Source organism: Paroedura picta, chromosome 10 (genome assembly GCF_049243985.1).
Source record: "Paroedura picta isolate Pp20150507F chromosome 10, Ppicta_v3.0, whole genome shotgun sequence".
Classification (NCBI taxonomy): Eukaryota; Metazoa; Chordata; class Lepidosauria; order Squamata; family Gekkonidae; genus Paroedura; species Paroedura picta.
Window position 1 is genome coordinate 67,674,836 of NC_135378.1, and position 19,109 is coordinate 67,693,944.

A 19,109-nucleotide genomic window follows, 5' to 3' on the forward strand; every position below is an offset into this window, starting at 1 on the left:
GAAATTTCCTCAATGTGTATTGCTTACTATCTGGAGAATTAGAAAATGTTCTTCAGTTCTAGACAAAGCTACAAAAATATTCTTAAACATTCATATGCAGTATGAAGAAATTTCTACCATATACTGAACTTTAATGAGATTTAAAAAAAATCCAACATATTTTGAAAGCTGTATTGTCAATCTCTGATAAATACAGATTCTTGTACTAGCTTTAAATGATGTTAAAAATGGTATGGAATTTGTTGTAGGGCAATTTGAAGAATAGCTATGAATCAGAGTAGTGAAAGGGATGGGATTTCCCTCCCCTACCAATAAAATATTCTGAAGTTTCAAGTTTGAAAATTTTTATCTTCCTAGCTTACCAGAAAGATGGCTAGAATTCAAATGTGTGAAACTAACAAGTTACAGGATACAATAACAAGAGTTACAGAAGTATACACAGAATTACTTATGAGCATATGTTACAGTATCAATATTACTAGAATGGCACTGTAGTTGAGGTGCTGTTATCAGTAGGCCAAAGGTCCATGTCCGGCTTACATTCAGTGGAGTCACAGCACCAACATGAAACAGAGGACTATAACTTTACTAGAGCTACAAATGTCTAGTCCCTATCCAGACAAAACCGCCACTGAAGTTGAAAGCATATGCCTGGCTATGCTTCCCAACCATATTCTATACAATTTCGCCACTTCTGGAGTTTCTTGAAGCCTGTAGGATGCTTCAAGGGTTTCCCAGTGGTACAAAAGGCTGAGGTAGAATTTGGCGAGGGGAGGGACCTTAACAAGGTACAGTGCTGGAGAAATCACCATCCAAAGCAGCCATTTTATCCTGGAGAACTCTGTAATAAGGAGATCAGCTGCAATTCTGAGAGATCTCTAGACCCTATCTGGAGGTTAGCAACAATGGGTACCCTTCAAAGAGTATAAATAAATAATGAGAAAAGGAAAAAAAACACAAACTTTTGAGAGTCTCTGCAAAACAACTCAAGCTTTTGAATCCAACACGGAATCTTTGGAACTTCTGCTAAATCCAAGAAATCATTTAGTGGTGGAATTGCAACCACGCTAAACCCAGATTTAAAAATGCACCACAACCTTAAGGACGCTTCTGCAGATCAAGCAGGTTTCTGAAAAGGTGTTCTTTGGACTTCATACATCCAAAGGCCTTTGATACCAATATAAAATTATGCCATTGCGTTAAATCAGGGCTCTATACTTCCTGCTTCCCTATGCCCTGTTCTAATCACAGCATCTGTTTCTTTGAGGCGGGGCTGCGTGAAACCTAAAGACTATCTTGGCATCTAACAAAGGAGCTTTGACTTTTGAAAGCTCATAATTTGAAAATCTTGTTGGTCTCGAAGGCACTGCTGGACTCGAATCTATCTGCTCTACCATAGACAAGCACAAATAAGTTGTTAAATGGCATTGAAAGTCAGGGAAGCGAGCACCCCCCCCCCCATCTAAAATGATGCCTTTCATATTTTGTACTTCCTAGTCTGAAAAACAGTAGAGACAAACAACAGTGCTGGTTTTTTTTTTTGGGGGGGGGGGTGCTTGTTTTGCAGAAAGCATTTCTAGCTTTAGAGACACTGAGGCAAAAGAAGACACATACAATGACTTTCCAGGTAGTATTTAAAAAGAAAGGAACACCTAATGTCATATTAAAATCCAGGCAGGGAATATATGATTTTTAATGCCAAATGGCAAGATGGCTTTCCCTTCTTTTATGACTCAACCACTTCCCACGGGCAATGGGCTTTAACGAGAGCCATTCGTAAATGGGTGTTTCTGGAGAGCATCAAACACCAAATCTTCACCTTGAAGTCACCACCTATTTTGGGAGCATTATGAAGGACACACTAAGGTAGTCCTTACATGCCTCTTTCCCTTGTGCTACAATCCTGTAATGTAAGCTGTTCCTGGTAGTGTTGGTTGTCAGTTCTTTGACCTTTCGGCTGCCTGATGTAAATGTGCCAGTTCTATCCTGTCTGGGAGAGCTTCAAGTTCAGTTACACTGATAGACTTACATAGCCGGAACATAACCCAACACTTGAATCCTATTAGCTTTTTGGGAAAACGATATAAAAGATAAACATGTGCCTTACATTGAGCCATTTAGCATCCTTAAAAAAAATTATGTGAAGGGACTTTCCCCTCTGGATGATCATAATTCAGTCAGAAAAGCCCCAGAACTACATCTCTTATATCTTTCTTCAGGCTGGTTTTAAGGGCTTTTGAGAACATTAAATGCAGAAGAGAATGGCCCAGTTTAGTTAGGAACACAGAAGCACACATGCCTCTGGCAGTCTATTTAAACGTCTGCATATTTTAAATGTGTCTAATACCTGATATTTTGGATTAGTTTAAGAAGTAGCCCTAAGCCTATGGGGCTTGGTGAAATTTCTTCACTTGCCACCTATCAAGATTAGGACTGCTCTGTAAATGAGAAATCAAAGACCAGCAATCCTATAAAACCACAAAACTTTACCTCATAGGTCCTAGATAAATGCCTGTCATAGATTCTACCCCCACCCCCCAGCATATTTGGTCATGAGACATTGTTTCAGAGTTTTAAAATCTGGTTAGGCTGGTCTTGCTTTCAGGTGGCACCTCAAAGCTAAAGAGATAACTGTCAGAGAAAACCCTTTGCTATCCCAGCAATTTATAAATAAATTCAGGAAATAAAATATACTAGATTCACCTACATGCCTAGTTGGTCTGCAAACATATCACACACACACACATACAACCAGGGCATACATGGGGAGGGTGTAGGGCTAAAAGTAGGGCTCTGTGACTGGTGGCAAACTAATGGGAAAAATCCTAAAACCTCAAGGTGTGTGTGTGGTAATGGATTTCCTTAAAGGGGTTGGGCACTCCAAGTGCCCAGACCACAAACCCTCTTTGTTGGTCACTGTGAAAAGCCAAAAGGTGGAGGGTGAATTCAGGACAAAATGGACCTGGTTGTGCTCAAGAATATACATTTTGAAGGTTGCATGTTGCACCCCAGATATTCAGATTTTCCCTTCAAAATCATCAGGTAAGTAAAGTGAAGACCCCTTCAGTTGGATAGCCCAGGCTAGGCTGATCTTGTCAAACCTCAAATGCTAAGCAGGGTCAGTGCTTCTTAACATTTGGATGGGTGACCACTAAGAAAATCCAAGGTTGTTACAGAGAGGCAGGCAACAGCAAACCACCTCTCAATGTCTTCTGCCTTGAATACCCTGTGGTTTTGCTATTAGTCAGCTGCCACCTGATGGCAAAAGAAAACAAAAATAAGTGGAAAAGACACAGCAACTGCAGTTACTTATTCATTCCTTTGTTGGGACTTTCATTAAGCCTCTATCCAGTGTCAGTGAGCACTCAGTATGCCTCACAGGAGGTAGGAGAAAGCAAGCACTCATTTGGCTGACCCACAAAACCATTCCGCAGAAGGGCCATGAATCCCATTTTCCATGGCCTGTTTCATATTTGTCCATTAGATGGAGCCAGGGGATGGCTGCATTGACAGGCGACCTTTATTGCATGAAGGACAGCACCAAATGTAAGTGGGAGCAGGCCTATGGGACCCCAGAAAGTATCTAGCTCCATTTTTCTTTACCTTGAGTATACATTTTGAGTAGTTTTATTATGAAATGGGGGCTCAGCTTTTGCTGACTGGTTTCTCTGGGAATTTTACAATGCAAAAGTTTAAGCCTATTGATCAGCAGACTTCAAAATCGTAAATGGTTACTGAAGGAAAGAAAAATGAAGAAAAGCAGAGGAAATAAACAGAGCAGATTATGAAAAGCCCCAGTGGTCATTCCTGAAGTTTCAGTTAGGATGGGTCACAGTACTAATAAAATGGAAGGGCTGTAGTCCAAGAGTTACAATCTGGGAGTAGCAATCCATACTTTTCAATGTGTTTTACTGTACACCTTTAGCATGAAAGCCCTTCTGTGCCATGAAAAAATGACACCATTCATCATTTTCTTGACATCTAATCAGCACAGCACAACCATATTTCTTAGCCTCTGTTTAAAGCAGACTGGTTCAAAGCCATAAATCTCAAAATACCAAAAAAGCAACTCCCTTTAGGAAAAAAAAAAAAAGAACACTCCAAACATCAGTACTCCCAAATAAAGTCCAGAATCTGGGAGCTCCAGAAGAAACCAGCAATAACAAATGATTTTAAAAGTATAAGAAATTCTCTAACTGCATTGAGAGTACTTTAGGAAAAAACAGCAAATGAGATTTTTTGTTTTTTGTTTTTGTTTAATTCACAGCCTACAAACCAATGAGTTCCATGGTCAAACTGATCCATTGGGTGATAGAAGAAAATTTATTCTCACCCCTCCATTATGAAGGTAATAAGACATGGAGGTTGTGTGAGGGGGAAAAAATTATCCACCAGGTCTTCCAAAAAAACATTCAGCTAGGAGAACTGTGAACTATCCAATAGTTCATCCAAAGCTGAGACAACTCTGGTGCCCACAAGACAGAAGGAAAGACCCTACCAGACATTCAGCTGTGGCCTAATTTAAATCTAGTCAGCTTTCCTCTGTGGATCCTACCTGTACCCGACCTAGATTACCAACACATAGATGGCAGTACTGGCCTCCTTAAGTAAACTTGTTAATTACATGAATATGGACCTCAGGATGGCATATGTAAGTCCCCCATGGCATTCTCACAGCTATTCTACGAGATGGATTAGCCTGGATATAGGAGAAGACTCTGGCCTGGGAGAGAGCAGGGATTTGAATCCATATTTTTCTGATCTCCCTGCGACACTCTTGCCATTACACCACACCAGCTCTCACTGCCAGATTACAGCACAGGATTTATCTTCTGGCTCTATGCATGGAGTCAACTGTGACTGTCAAGAAAATGTGAATAATACAACTGTTGAACCTCATTGTATATGTGGTCCATAATGCAGCAATGAAACAAAATGACTTTGCTTTCAGGGGAATCCAGCAGCCTACCCATTCAACTGAAAACTGGAACATTAATGCCAAATTTTTTTTGGGGGGGGGGGCTGAATTTCCACATAGCCCAATGATCCTTCCCTAGGACTTCAGTTTGATTATGGTCCAGTTGCTTGTGCAGTGAACCTTTCCCTGAACTCTCACCTATGATCTCCTGGCCCTACTGTGTGGTACTAGTCTGCTGATGAAATAAGAGAGGTCAGAGCAGAAGTTCATAAATCTTGCTCAGCCTTTACAACTCCCAGCTTCTGCTTCAGATATGGCTGCCTCTGGCCTGAAGCAGGTGTCAAAAACATGCTTGACAGAAGTCAAGATGTGTTCACTGCTTGGCAGTGAAATCTGAATCAGAGGAGTCCAAGTACATTTAAGTTACCATCAAGTAAGTATAAGTTAATGTTTACATAGGAGGCAAATACATTTCCAGGCAGAATTCCTAGGGAAAAATGACAAAACAAGGTAGAAAGCAATATAGACTTTTTATTCTAGCAGTTTATGGATTGTAAGCTACAGAGAGTAACTGCATGACCAAAGCTCCTTTGCAAAGGAAGCCCAATAAGGGCTAAGAGTTGGTACAAACTTCTTGGCAGCCCCCAAACAGATGTCCCAAATGCCTCTAATGCACAATAACAAAGGCAGGAGTTTGCATTCTCCACTTGAGTTAATTAGGGGAGAGGGTGTGCAAGGGCTTATTGGGGCAGTCCACTGCTTCCTATACTTTTTTCTCTTGCCAAATATTTCCACCATGATATCCGTTATTATACTGAAGAGTGGGGGTGAGCAGCTAGCTGCAGTCCGATTCCCAGGAACTCCCCACCCATTTCCAAATCCCCAGGCTCTGCTCCCCTATCAGAAACCTCAGCTGCCTCTCTTCCGGAATACGTTCAAAGGACTCTTTATCCTCCCCTTCCACCAAGTCAGTTTCTGGCAGATCTCTCCTTTGACACATGACTGTGCATGGCTACTTTTATCTGTGATATCAGAGCAGCTGTGTGACAGAAAAGGCGAGGGCCTGCTAAAACCTCCTTCGCTGCTTACACCGGGGAGTAATGAAAGAGCTCTCTGCTTGCACCTCAGCCTTCATGGTGCAATCAGTTGTCAAGTGGGAGAAAACAAAGTTTTTTACACTTCAGCCCTTGGAGAATTCAAAATATGGCCTTTACTGAAATTCGTTGTAATCCATGATTATAAACCCATGTTGCATCTTATCAGTTGTCTACTCATCCGTTTGTTCTCAAGAAGTCCCAGAGTGAGTAAAGCTCGTTCAACACCCTACAACACAGCTTGAGATCTCCTGAAAACCACACTACTACTAGTAGTAGTCTTACCACAGCTGAAGTCTGCTTGCAACTGCTTTTGTCAACTTCACACCCAATGCAAAAACTGACTTTCCATTCCAGGATGCGCACGGCCTACATAAGTTTCCTGTAAAAACAACTTCTCCTGGACTATAACCAAAGCTTCCTGTTGCACATTTAATCAACAACATGCAGCCTAAAAAAAGGACTCTTCACATTCTAAACAGAGAAGGGGAACTGGGCTTTCTGCCCTGTAGGAGCAGAAAGGTCAGCTTAGGACAAGTCATAAACACACAACATCATCTGAAGAGCAGAAGGAGTGCCAGCAGAAGGCGCCAGCATTCAGTCTGGTTCCAAGCAGCAAAGAACTCCAAACCAACTGAGCAGCAACTTGTCCAGGACAAACCGAGGGGGGGGGGAATGGCTGTTAAAGTGCACATGCATTGCAATAAGTCTATCTGCACTTAAAAAAAATAGGTCTTGACAGAGAAGGAAAGAGAGGGGGAAACATTTCGAAAGGCACTTTTATTACATGCTTGCCTCATCTATACATCCGCTGATTTGAAGTTACCTGCTGGTTGCATCAGAATCCTGAACAACAGCCATACAGGACTGGAAAAGCACTGGGTATCTGTGGGAACGCTATTAACCACTCTTAAGAAATGGAACACTTGGCAAGTTGCTGAAAACTCTTCAATTGAGCCTGAAGGCCTTGGAGAAAATTAACAAATCAAGCATCCAGAAGGGCAGGCAATTTATCCCAGAACCAGGCTAAGATCAACTGAAAGGCAATGTTTATCAGTAGGAAATATATATACTAGGGACAAAGCCCATTGCATTTAGGAATACAACGGGCGCTAGATTGGGGGGGGGGGCTGGAAGAACTCTGAAAATTGCCTCCCCCCTCCCCCGGACCTGGAAAGGCTGCAGGCTGGAGGTCCCTGGGCAGGAAACTCACTGACAGGGACAGCTCTCATGCAGCAGAGATCTGCAGCTTCTGAGGGAAGCGAAATGAGGAGTAGACTTTTTAGGGGTCAGGGGTGGGGGATGGAAGGCGACTGGCTAGCCACTGGACAGACAGGCAAGCCGGTTGGAAGAGGAGGCACTCAGGGGCGGGACAGCTGCCCTGAGTGAGTGTTAAGTGCTGAGTGGCACTTAAGCCATGAGACCAGTTCCTCCTCCTAGGCCTTACCTGAAGTATTAAGTGGAACAGATAAATTTCCTATTGGTTATTCAGTCTGGGCAGATATTCCATTTTGGGGACAGATGGTCATGTCTATCCTACTTAAGAAACCTGGTCTTTTGCAGATGGAGGAGGGAAAAAAGTCACTTGTCTTGGTTGCAGTGAGGCTTCTTCTGAAAAGTACAGCTTCAAGGATATCAGTAAAAGTACAGCACAATTCAAAGCACCATTTGACACCAGGCCTGGGAAAACTTTCTGCTAGTGATCTTAGTAAAGCCCTGACACTTGGAGAAGACAACATTTGTGCGATGGACTAGCCATCTGACCTGGTATGACACAACTCCTAAGAGAAGGGCCACTGCATGAGCAGAGCAATGGTTTGTAGACTTGGGACTTGCTCTCCAAGTACACAGTGAAACTTGTACTAATGAAAAACAGGGCTGGCCATGTGCAGAATGATTGTGTGGATTAGTCCAGAACATTCTCTTAGCTTATGAGAGCCAGGAATTTGGACAGAAGGTCTTGCACAGTAACAAACAAATGAAATACAATGATCTGTCATGTTCAGCATGTTATATGAGCTCTCTTGGCTGTTATGCAGAAACAGGGGTGTTTTTTTTTTTGGTCTCATCATTAATTGCCATCAGATAGCTGCATCATTTGTCTGAATATGTCCTCACTCCTGTCTCTGAACATGACTTATCAGCTCTACCTATCACGCAGGCATTTGTTACGCCTGTACAATATTAAAAATGATAGCAAAACAATTACATTTCTAAGTAACTTCAACATTTCCTGCTTACTGAGAATCTCGCAGGTGTTTTAACAACCAAGACAGGGGTGCTATTGTTTAGCAACAACTGTTTTATTAAAGCTGCCAGCCTATATTGCTGCAGGACATGGTCAGATTCTGTAGTTTCCAGGATGAATCATACAAGCACCTTCACAGATGGGAGTGAGTGAAGGAAGAGGGATAAAGAAGACATTTTTAAGGAGGATAGGAAAAAAAGGAAAAAATAGTCAAAGGAGCCCAGAAACACTCAGCAACTAAACTCTAAAAGGATGCCACTACAAAAGAACATTATGTAAGGCAAAGATTTGGAGGCATTCTTCTAAAATTGCTCCCCCACCCTCTTTCATTCTATTTCATCCACATTTAAGTAGGATGAATCCTATTAAGGTTTATCTCTAGAGGCATACAGCTGGAATCCATAGAACATATGCTCTTAGAGCCACCTGCTGGCAAACAGACCAAAGTGTTTGAATATTTACTTAAATTATTTGGTGACTTCACATCTGTATTTGTCACAAGCCCCATCTATCCTAAGATAACATTTAAAATGCAGCCCAATATTTTCTTGTATGTTCAACACCCCCCCAGCCCCATTTCTGGAGAGCTCCATACTGGAATACAGATATAAATTCTTTGGGTAAACCAACTATGCTGCAGATATGCGTGAGATGACTTTGGGACTGTCTCTCCATATACACCCCCCAAAGAGCTCTTCACTCTGCAAATACCAACATGTTGGTTGTCCCCAACCCCAGTGAAGTGTGCCTGTCCCCAACCAGGGATCCGGGCAGTTATCGAACTCCCAACGTTCCGAAGGACCTGCAAGATTTTGCTCTACCACCAGGCATTCCGCTGAGGCCTCTTACCACCTGGAAGGGCCTGCCTGCCTAACCCCCCCACCCAGGTTTCTGCCTGACATACTCCCCTCCCAGAAATGCTAAGCCTATTATTCTGTCTTCTGACACGACAACTGCAGTAGTTTTAATTTTAAGATTTTAAATGTTTTATTGTATACGATTATTCCTTTTGTTGTAAGCTGCCTTGAGCCCTTTTTAGACAGGGGCAGCCTAGAAATCCAAGGAATGAATGACTCAGGAGCCATTTTCATCTAATCTCCATCCCATCTTGAGGGATGTAGGTGCAATGGTTACCCAACAAGGGATGATGGGTCTATTTGTCACCCATAATTTCTGTTGGTTCTGTAGTGCAGCGACAATGCAGAATTGGAGAATGGGGCAGGGAGAGGAGTTGCCTAGGTATTCTGTGAGTCCTTCTTCCTTAGTCTCCCAGTGTAGACTACCAGCAGCTCTAATTATTTCTAATTGGCGCTGGATTCATGGATAGACTTGCACATCCTGTGTGCACCCACCCACCTCACCGATACATCCCTATTTGTGCTAATTGTGAGCCTGGTATTTAAGATCCCTGGGATGGCTGCTCTGAAATATGTCCACTGAGGATTCCATAGAGCAATTAAACCAACTACCAGTCTTTGCTTCAGGCTAAGATTGTGGGGCAGGGCAAAGCTGTGAATTTGGTGAAGAAACATATGAAAACTGCGATCAATACTGGGGGAAAAAAAGGACCAGCACCTTCTAGTCATGCTTATAAAAATCTGTAAAATAATTATTTGGGATGATAAGTATTTGGCTGTCCAAATGTAATCAATTACACATTTTTACTGTTTTAGAAAATTAAGTCTGAGATCCTATGGATGACCTCTGTGTATACTAGGCAGCCTCTGCTGTGGAGCGCTCTTCCTCTTCTGCTAACACCTGTTTGTGCAGAATCACTTTTCAACAAGCCCTTCTGCAAACGGAAGTGTGCACAGTAGCAGAGGTTGTCCACCACACATGGAACTCATTCACTGGATCCAAGCCTAAGGGTTTAAGTATATAGTGTATCCTTTCAAGCTATTTAAAAGCTTAGATTTAAACCAGTGCATTATGCTTATTGCTTATACTAAAATTATACACTTATTGAGACAGTATCTAAAACAGGGGTTCTCAATCTTCCTAATGCTGCGACCCTTTAATACAGTTCCTCATGTTGCGGTGACCCCCAACCATAAAATTATGCAAGTGTTCTTTCACAGAAATTAAACTGAAACTGAGCAATCGCATGAAGATCCATTGTTCATGATTGTATATAAATTGGTTTTTTTTCCGGGGTTTTCTCAGTTCGGTTCTGCCGCATCACACCATGCTGATCTCGCTCTTTTCCGCCCGCAGGAGGAGCAGCAACAGTGGTGGTCGCTCCCCCCCCCCCCCGCCAAGCTGTTCGCCCTGCTGTGACCCGTGAAAGGGTCGTTCGACCCCCAAAGAGGTCCTGACCCCCAGGTTGAGAACCACTGATCTAAAACAACCCATTTATGATACGAAGCAATTATTGCACAAAAGGACATTCATGAAATGAGCTTTGAATTGTTTTGCTTTCCTCTGGAAGGACATTTGGTCAATAAACTAAATGTGACATCACAGAGCTGAGTTAATCTTTCTTTGGCCTCTTAAAAAGCACGTGGTTCTGTACAAGAGTGAAGTAGCTGGCTCATTAGAGGAGATCAGCGTGAAAGCAGCCTGAGAGCAAATAGCTATTTGTTTTTAAGTAACTAATGGTTAGAGTACAAACTGGCTTAAAATAAAGAGGAAAAAAACAGGTATGCTAGAAGGGAGGTGTGGTAATACTTCTGCACCTTTACTTAACGTCATCTTTCCTTTCTTGTTCCTCCCTCTTTTCTGCAGCGAGCATCAGAGTTCAGATCCAGTCCTGATCAACTCGGAAACTCCAGGTGGTATGGAATACTGGAGCCCAGCTACTATTGGGTGCTAAGTGGAATCTTCTTATCATTCCCATTCCACAGATGCTCCGAAGTTACCGATCAGTGACCAGGCTCAGGTTTTAGGAAAGATCAATGCCAGAAGTGCTTAAAGGCTATGAACAATGAATATAGAACAGAATGGTTTAATAGAAAAGGCGTTTAATTTGTCCTTTTAAAAATATTTTTCAAAAGGAAGAGCTACTTTTGCACAAAATTTGGTTTTCCTTTGCCTGTGTCTGCTTCTGCTAGCATTAAGAGCCTGAATGTCAACATTAATGGTATCCAAGTCAATATTTAGAGAATAAGGAAGGGCCCCAATTCAGGTATGTGTGAATCTGCTCCACCGATGCTGCAGAAGCCTGAAGAGAAACATGAAAGACCTCCATGTAGTATCCAGGCTTACACAGTGTTCAGGCCACATGTCTCCAGCAATGTATTTTTCATCACCAAACAGTAATCTGGTTCAAGAGACTGTGTTGGGTGGTGAATCAGGAATCCAATTCCAGACAACCTCTCTACTCCACCCCTCTCTATTCTACTCAAAAGGTAACCAGTGCAGTCAATTTGGGCAGCTTTTTCCAAGAATACAGCACCATCTGCTAAATACCACCTGATGAACTGTCCAGTTGCAAACAGCAATTAATCACCAACAGTCATTTCCATTTACAGACACAGAAAAGATCAATTTATATTTTCTTTCCCCTGATTGACAAGTAGAGAGAATACTTGGGCAAGTATAGTGAAGCAAAGTAGTGTGACTTTCTTCTAATTGTTTGGGGGAGGGGGAATGTGAAAACGGCAGCAATTTTCCATTCCTACTCCATATGCTTATGCCTTAATATTTCCAAATATTCTTGTATTCTTTGAAGTGGAAGGAAAAATAAGACACATAAGTCACTAAAACTAACTGCTTGCAACAAATGCTTCTTTTTCTACAGGGAGAAAATGAGAAATCCGTCCTTTCCTTAGTCACTTCTCTTTTGCTTATCTCTTCAGACCGGAGAGATGGGCCACAGAGTTTTTGCTGCCTGTTTTTCTTCATGGAGAACAAGGGAATCCAGGCTGTGTTCACAGTCAGTCACAGAAGGCACTAACCCATTAAATAGCCTCTGAAATGCAAAAGGAAAAAAAATTGATGAGAAAGAAGCCTGAAGTGAAACATCCTTTGGAACAGAAGCAACCTGAAAGTAAGAAACCCACTTATAGATCATAGATCATGACTGCTCACATGATGATTGCCCTCACACATCTATTGCATGGCTTGTAAACAAGCTGGAAAGCCAGGATTAACTAGATGACCTGACTCCATCAGCTGCTTAGAGGTTTCATGTATGAAGCAGCTTGATAGGCAGAGTTAAGCTTAGTGGTGCATAGGCTGGGCCACCACTGGGCCTCTAAATGGATACTGAAGTTTCCACACCTGCTCTACTTTTAATGCTTAGAAATAGCTAATGTTTTCTGCAGCATTAGAGTTACATTCCAGGATTAACAATTGCTCATTTACATGGAACAAGAAGCCAGAATTCCACTATTTGTTGAGTCTTCAAAATACTGAACATACACGAAGTGGCCTTATTCTGAATCAGACCACTGGTCTACCAAGGCCGGTATTGTTCATTTGGGCTTGCAGAAGCTCTCCATGGTCTCAGACAGAAGACTATTACATCACCTATTATTAGAGCCCTTTTAACTGGAGATGCTGAGGGCTTTCCCTAGGTTCATCTGCATGCAAACCAGATACTCTTTGATTCTGGAGAATCACTCCCTCAAAAGAGAGCAATTCACATCACTTTAGATGGAATCCTCTCCTAGGAGTCCTTTCTAGTTCAAGGAGTTCATTGGCCAAATCATGAATATAGCATTCTTGGGATAAGCTATGCCAAAATGAACAAAACTGTTTTGTTCTCTCGGAGGACATAAGTACATAAGATCCAACATGACTATAATGTCCTGACTGAATGTGTTTATTGATCCATGTTGAAATCAGAATTTAATTTCCTTTTTAAGTAACAAATTGTATTTTCCTGAACAGATGTTTATTCAACAGTTCTTCAAAGTTCTTGCTGATCACTAAGATTTTAACTTTAATAATGGTATAATAAAATTAGTTTTTGCATAGCACTTTTTTCAATACTATTAATTATCTCGACTCTGAATACTGTATTCTAGCAATTTTCTAATATTCCCCCAATTAATCCACATGGTTTTAAGGCTCTGACACCCTCCCAGATCATGATGCAATTACTGCCATATGATAGGACATTTGCTGCCCACTGTATAACATGGGTGGCACAATTAACACTCCCAACTATTTTCAGTTCCTTTTAGCATATAAGGAACTTGCAAACAAATTGTGAAATATCAAGCTGTGTTACTCTCTACTGTGTTCCCAACTACATTTCTGTATTGAGGTTAAAAATTAAGAGGAAGGGAGAAAATATATGACAAGAATTCACTTACGGTAATTTCATCCGCATGAACACTCTGGCCATGAAGAAACTCAACAGGACACTGACAAATCCAATAAAAAGCAGCAGAAATCTGTTCAGTTTGGGGATATTGGGTGCATTGGAACGGTCCAGTATGATGAAACCTAGGCCTCCCATGGTGAAGAGAAAGCTAGAAGCAAGCCCTTCCATAATATACTGCCCATTTACTCTGCATACAAAATGAGAAAATATTAATTAAGTTTAACAGCAGTATTAGAACCATAAGTAGTGTCGTGGTTAAGAGTATCGGACTGGCATCCAAGAGACTCAGATTTGAATCTCCACTCATGCTGGGTGACTACCTCCCAGCCTGTCCTACCTCAAAGGGGTGTTGTGAAGATTAAATGTATGACAGAATTTTGTAAACTGCTTTGGAAAGAAAGGCAGTGTATAAATGAATTAACTAATTAAACAATATAACTTATTTGGTTGTCCTGTCATCCTGAAGTCAGCTGCAGTACTCTGTAATCCTACAACTACCAGCAAGACAGAACACAAAGTGAACACCCAGTCTCATGTTGCATGGATGTTTCTGCTTCTTGACTGAAAGCATGCAGGAGCTGCCACTGTTCAAACAATGCAAAAAGAATGGGGACTTAGCTCTCAAACTATCATGGCCATGGCTCTTGGTGTTTACTGGGAACTAATCCTATTAAATCAGTTGGCTGCTAAAGCAGACTTGGATTCTAATGACATTTTCCATTGATGGAAGGCACTTCTGCCAGTGTGTGTGTGAGTGTGTGTGTGTGAGAGAGAGGTGGGGGGTTCACCAATTTCCATCTTCCACTGTACTGCCCACTTTGTTCTGCAATATTAGCAGACACCTAGGGGCCAGATTTTATAAGGTATGGCAGGATGTACCAAGAGAGGGAATGTCCCTTTCATGAGGGCAGCTAGGCTATTGCAACAAAGGAACCAAGCCAGAGTTCAAAGTTCACTTTTGAGCAGCATTTGCCATCAAAAACGCAGCCTTACCAACAGGTATTCACTATCTGCCAGCTGTTGCTGCCCTATTTCATGTTGCTCTAGGTCAATAATTCCTGAAGAGGGCAGCTTGACTAGGCATGCGCAATTTGGTTTGGGTAGTCCAAAAAGTACCAGAATCAATGTTAATTCAGACACTTTTTAGACTAATCTTCTCCTAAAGTCAAACTGCCCAAATCAGCCTTGGCCAAATCACCAAACTGTAATTCATGCATAATTCAGACACATGGCGATCAGCAGTTTAAAGGGACCAAAATTTTGCCTTTTCATATATTCCATGTTGGTGGGGCGGGGGGGGAGGGGTTGAGGTAGAGACATTAAATTTGCAGTTTTGCTGTGGGAGCCTCTCCTCAAAAGAACCCCCAAGTGTCACAAGATTGGGCCGGGGGGGGGGGGGGGTCCAATTCTACAGGTACCCAAAGAGGGTGTTCCCATCCAACATCCATTGTTTCCAATGGCAAGACAAGAACAGAGAATCTTTTTTCCTCACCACTGGGATCAATGGAGGTTGGATGGGAGCACCCTATTTGGATGCCCATTAAACTGGACCCACTGGTTCAATCTTTTTGAAACTTGGGGATTCTTTTGAGATGAGACTCCCACAGCTATGCTGCAAATTTGGTGCATCCTCCTCAAACCCCTGCCTCCTGAGACCATGAAATTGATGGAAAGTGAAAAATTTCCCATCAACTTAAATGTTGCCAAATAGCTTCGGATTCCACTAAATTTATTTGGCTAAATAGGAGCCAGGGGAGGGTGTTTTGGATTTGGCCTGAATTGACTCAAGGTGAATCCAATACAGTCTGAATTTATTATCTGTTTTGGACATGCTTAAGACTGATTATAACCTTTAGCCATAGATGTTGCAAATCCTTCTGAAAACTTCCGTGCTTGTCAGCTGACGGACTGTTAAGCTGAGCTTAGCTCAGACTCAGTTCTTCTGTCAAAAGGACCAACTATCAAGATGAGTGGGTTTCTACTTTTCCTTAATATTGTTTCCCAGCCAGCTTATCATTTCAGTTGACTGAGATGCATCCTATGCCAACATATGAAACAAGAAACTTATAGTAATATACATCTTTTCTACCTGTATGCCAGGAAGGCCACGGGTCTCTGGTGTCCATGTTCATCGGTCATTGAACCAACACTGGGAGGTTCCACAATCACATCATAAATTATTCCTGTTTTTTTAAAAAAAGAACTGTGAACTTGGAAGGAAGCAAACCATTTGTAGTCATAGTGATAATTAAGTGCTTCATAATAACAACTCTTCATCAGGGAAACAAAAACCTTCATCTTTAGTGGAGCTGAGCCACAACACCTAAGGAACTTACTGTCAATATTTTTAATGATTTGTGGCAGCTAGTTTAGAGAGTTTTATAAAAGGCTTAGATCTATCCTTCATGAACTTGTTTAACCGTGTGGCTAAAGAAAAATAAACAGATGTGCAAAAAGGAAGCAGGGAAACTGGTTTTAAAACATTTATACATATCTTGCATGGTGGAGCCACACGGCTGAGGGAAAATATACTTTGTATGGGTATTCTTTCGAACACAAGCCCCATAGTGCCCATCAAGTGTTTTCAGAAAGTGGGACCACTTGCCCATCAGGGCTTCTGACTGCCCTTTAAAGATTCGATTGGCTAGGCCGATTTTTAAAACTGTTGTTCCAAGCAGGAGGTACCACCACAGGGCTGATTTCATTCTCTCCCCCCACCCCTTTGCCCTGAGTGTATTTTTACAATTATCTTATTTCTCCCCTGCTGCCCCTGTGTGTGTGACTGTGCCTCCTGTGGTGGCCATTTTGTGGTTGTGCCCACTACTCTGAATAAACATTTCAGAGGCACCCAAAAAGGTTGGGACCCCTGCATCACACTATCCTCCAGCTAGGCTATTAGGGGCTCTGTTTCAAACCTGATTCAAGAGAATGAAATGGTAGGGCAAAGAGCTCCACTTTGCACTGTGCACGGAAGATCATATTTTGGAATGTACATGTGTTTTCCCCCCAAAAAATCCCTACAATGAAAAAACACAGCAAACACAGAACCTGCTATACTAGTTTTCTATCTGCAAACATGCTTGTTTGTTTTTTTCAGTGCAAACATTCAGAAACATTTCAAACTGGAATCCATCACCTCCAGTGACACAACTGATTCTAACACTTTAATGTTCCATTGCCTCATTCTCCCATGTATGTAAGCCAGGTCTAAGGGAAGTGTTGGCAGCATGGTGTAGCAGCTAGAGCAGACTTGCTCAACCACAGTTTTGTGAAACCCTCAGGCTTCCTGAAGGCCCTGGAAGGGTTTCCTGAATGGGTGGGAGTTAATATTTTATATTTTAAAAAATTGTTAAACATTTATCCAGTGATATGAGCATACATGGTCATGTCAACCCACTCACCCTCCCAAAATGGCCAATGATGGGCCTGGAGGGAGGGAGAGGGCTTCCCAGCCATACTCAGCATAATCACACCACTTTTGGGGGTTCCTGAAAAATGTTTCAGAGGTTTCTCAATGGTAAAATAGTTGAGAAACGTTGATGTAGAGTATTAGAATAGGATCTGGGAGACCAGGTTCAAATTCCCACTCTACCATGGATACTCATGGATGATAGATCAGTCACGCACTCAAAAAGTTGGTTCTTATATGCCGCTTTTTTTCTATCTGAAGGAATCTCAAAGCGGCTTACATTTGCCTTCCCTTTCCTCTCCCCACAACAGACACCCTGTGAGGTTGGTGAGGCTGATAGAGCCCTGATATTATTGCTCGGTCAGAAAAGCTTTATCAGTGTTGTGGCAGGCCCAAGGTCACCCAACAGTTGCATGTGGGGGAGCGCGGAATCAAACCCAGCTCACCAGATTAGAAATCCACACTCCTAACCACTACACCAAGCTAGCCTATTTTACAGAGCTGTTGTCTATATAAAATGTTGTGGAGTATGACATTGTCCATTGCTAGGATACGCACTGCAGAGAAAAGACGTGTGTGTGTGTGTGTGTGTGTAGCGATCCAATTAACCTGAGATCCCAAACCATGCAACAGGAAGATCCCATTAGCTGTTTGCTAATAAATTCTGTAAGATTAAGAGCCTCTTGTGGCGCAGAGTGGTAAGGCAGCCGTCTAAAAGCTTTGCCCATGAGGCTGGGAGTTCAATCCCAGCAGCCAGCTCAAGGTTGACTCAGCCTTCCATCCTTCCGAGGTCGGTAAAATGAGTACCCAGCTTGCTGGGGGGTAAACGGTAATGACTGCGGAAGGCACTGGCAAACCACCCTGTATTGAGTCTGCCATGAAAACGCTAGAGGGCGTCACCCCAAGGGTCAGACATGACTCGGTGCTTGCACAGGGGATACCTTTACCTTTAATAAATTCTGTAGTTATTTTTTTATTATTTTAATATCTGAGGCATAAACAGAAGTCAAATTCTGCTATTGACTATAGATGGTTCCTAAAGCTGGCTGGTTCTTTCTTTCACTGTTATTCCCTGCGATTCCTACTCTTTCCTGTGGCCATCACTACACCCTATGGAATTTAATTCCACATTTTAATCATGCTCTGTGCAAAGTCGTGTTTCCTTTTGTCTATCACGAACCTACTGCCCATCAGCTTCTCTGAATCCTCTCCAGTTCTAGCACTTTGGGCAGAGGGAACTTGCCTAATCAACTGTTTCTCCCTCCCACCCACCCACCCCGCTTAATTTTATAAACATCCATCATGTCTCTTTCCTAAACTGAAAAGCCCCAGACTCTTCAGCTTTTCCTCCTCGGGAAGATGCACCAAATCCCCTAATCTTTCTGATCGCCTTCCTCTGTCGCTTCTCCAGCTCTGGAGTGTCCTTTTGGAGATTGGGTGACTCCAAAGGAGGCTGCACCATGCCTCTAAGTAGGTACATGACAATACCGGCCGTTTCATTGTCAATCCCGTTGGATGAAACCCCACCCACTCAGCCACCCATTCATTCATTGCACGGATCTAAACATTCATTCATTCATTCATTGCACGTGTCTAAAGACAGGCCTAGGAGGACAGATGGAGCCAGGAGAGGCCAAGGGGCTACTCGGGCACTTTTACCTCCCGTGATGAGGAAATAAGAGACCACCACCAGGGCATAGACGGTCATGGCCGAAGGCATGTGCACCCAGCTCGGCCGCTTCAACTTGATGTTGGGGCACTCCAGCACCGTGAACGGCAGCCGGTACAGCGTCTCCATGGCGATGGCGGCGGCCCCGGCCCGGTCTTTCCCCACACAGAGAAAACTTCTCCGCCCCACCGCACGGCCCGTTCCTGGATTGTCTCGTCGCGGCCGCCGTAGACACGATAACGGAAGCTACGCGAAGCCGTCCTGGAAGCTAGACGAAAGGGAGAAAAGACAAGCGTGCAAAAAGGCTCGCTGGACGCCGTCCAATAAGAAGCGTTAAAAGATTAATTTAAGATACAGCCTTTCTAGTTTTAAAAGGCGATTTTTTAAAATTTCGCTTTCAAGTAGAGGTCATGGATTTATATTGCTCTTCCAGGTCCTGAGAACGCTCGACGTGGCCTTGTAATGAATAGACGTGGAAGCACGCAAGGGGGTCACGCCC

The 19,109-nt window shown here is 42.7% G+C and overlaps 1 protein-coding gene across 1 annotated transcript; it reads right to left on the reverse strand.

Annotated features, from left to right (window-relative positions):
• Positions 1-11,203: 11,203 nt before the first annotated feature.
• Positions 11,204-18,857, reverse strand: OSTC (oligosaccharyltransferase complex non-catalytic subunit). Its single transcript, XM_077300640.1, has 4 exons — positions 18,601-18,857; positions 15,622-15,715; positions 13,522-13,719; positions 11,204-12,170 (listed from the first exon to the last, which is right to left on the reverse strand). Exons 1-4 carry the CDS (start codon positions 18,737-18,739, stop codon positions 12,152-12,154), a joined length of 450 nt encoding a protein of 149 aa, XP_077156755.1. The 5' UTR covers positions 18,740-18,857; the 3' UTR covers positions 11,204-12,151.
• Positions 18,858-19,109: the final 252 nt, after the last annotated feature.

Coding starts and splice junctions, on each gene's coding strand:
- OSTC (XM_077300640.1), bottom strand. CDS start 18,739: ATGGAGACGCTGTACCGGCTGCCGTTCACGGTGCTGGAGTGCCCCAAC. Junction 15,716..18,600: donor TTATTTCCTCATCACGGGAG/GTAAAAGTGCCC, acceptor TTAAAAAAACAG/GAATAATTTATGATGTGATT. Junction 13,720..15,621: donor GTGGCCTTCCTGGCATACAG/GTAGAAAAGATG, acceptor TTTTGTATGCAG/AGTAAATGGGCAGTATATTA.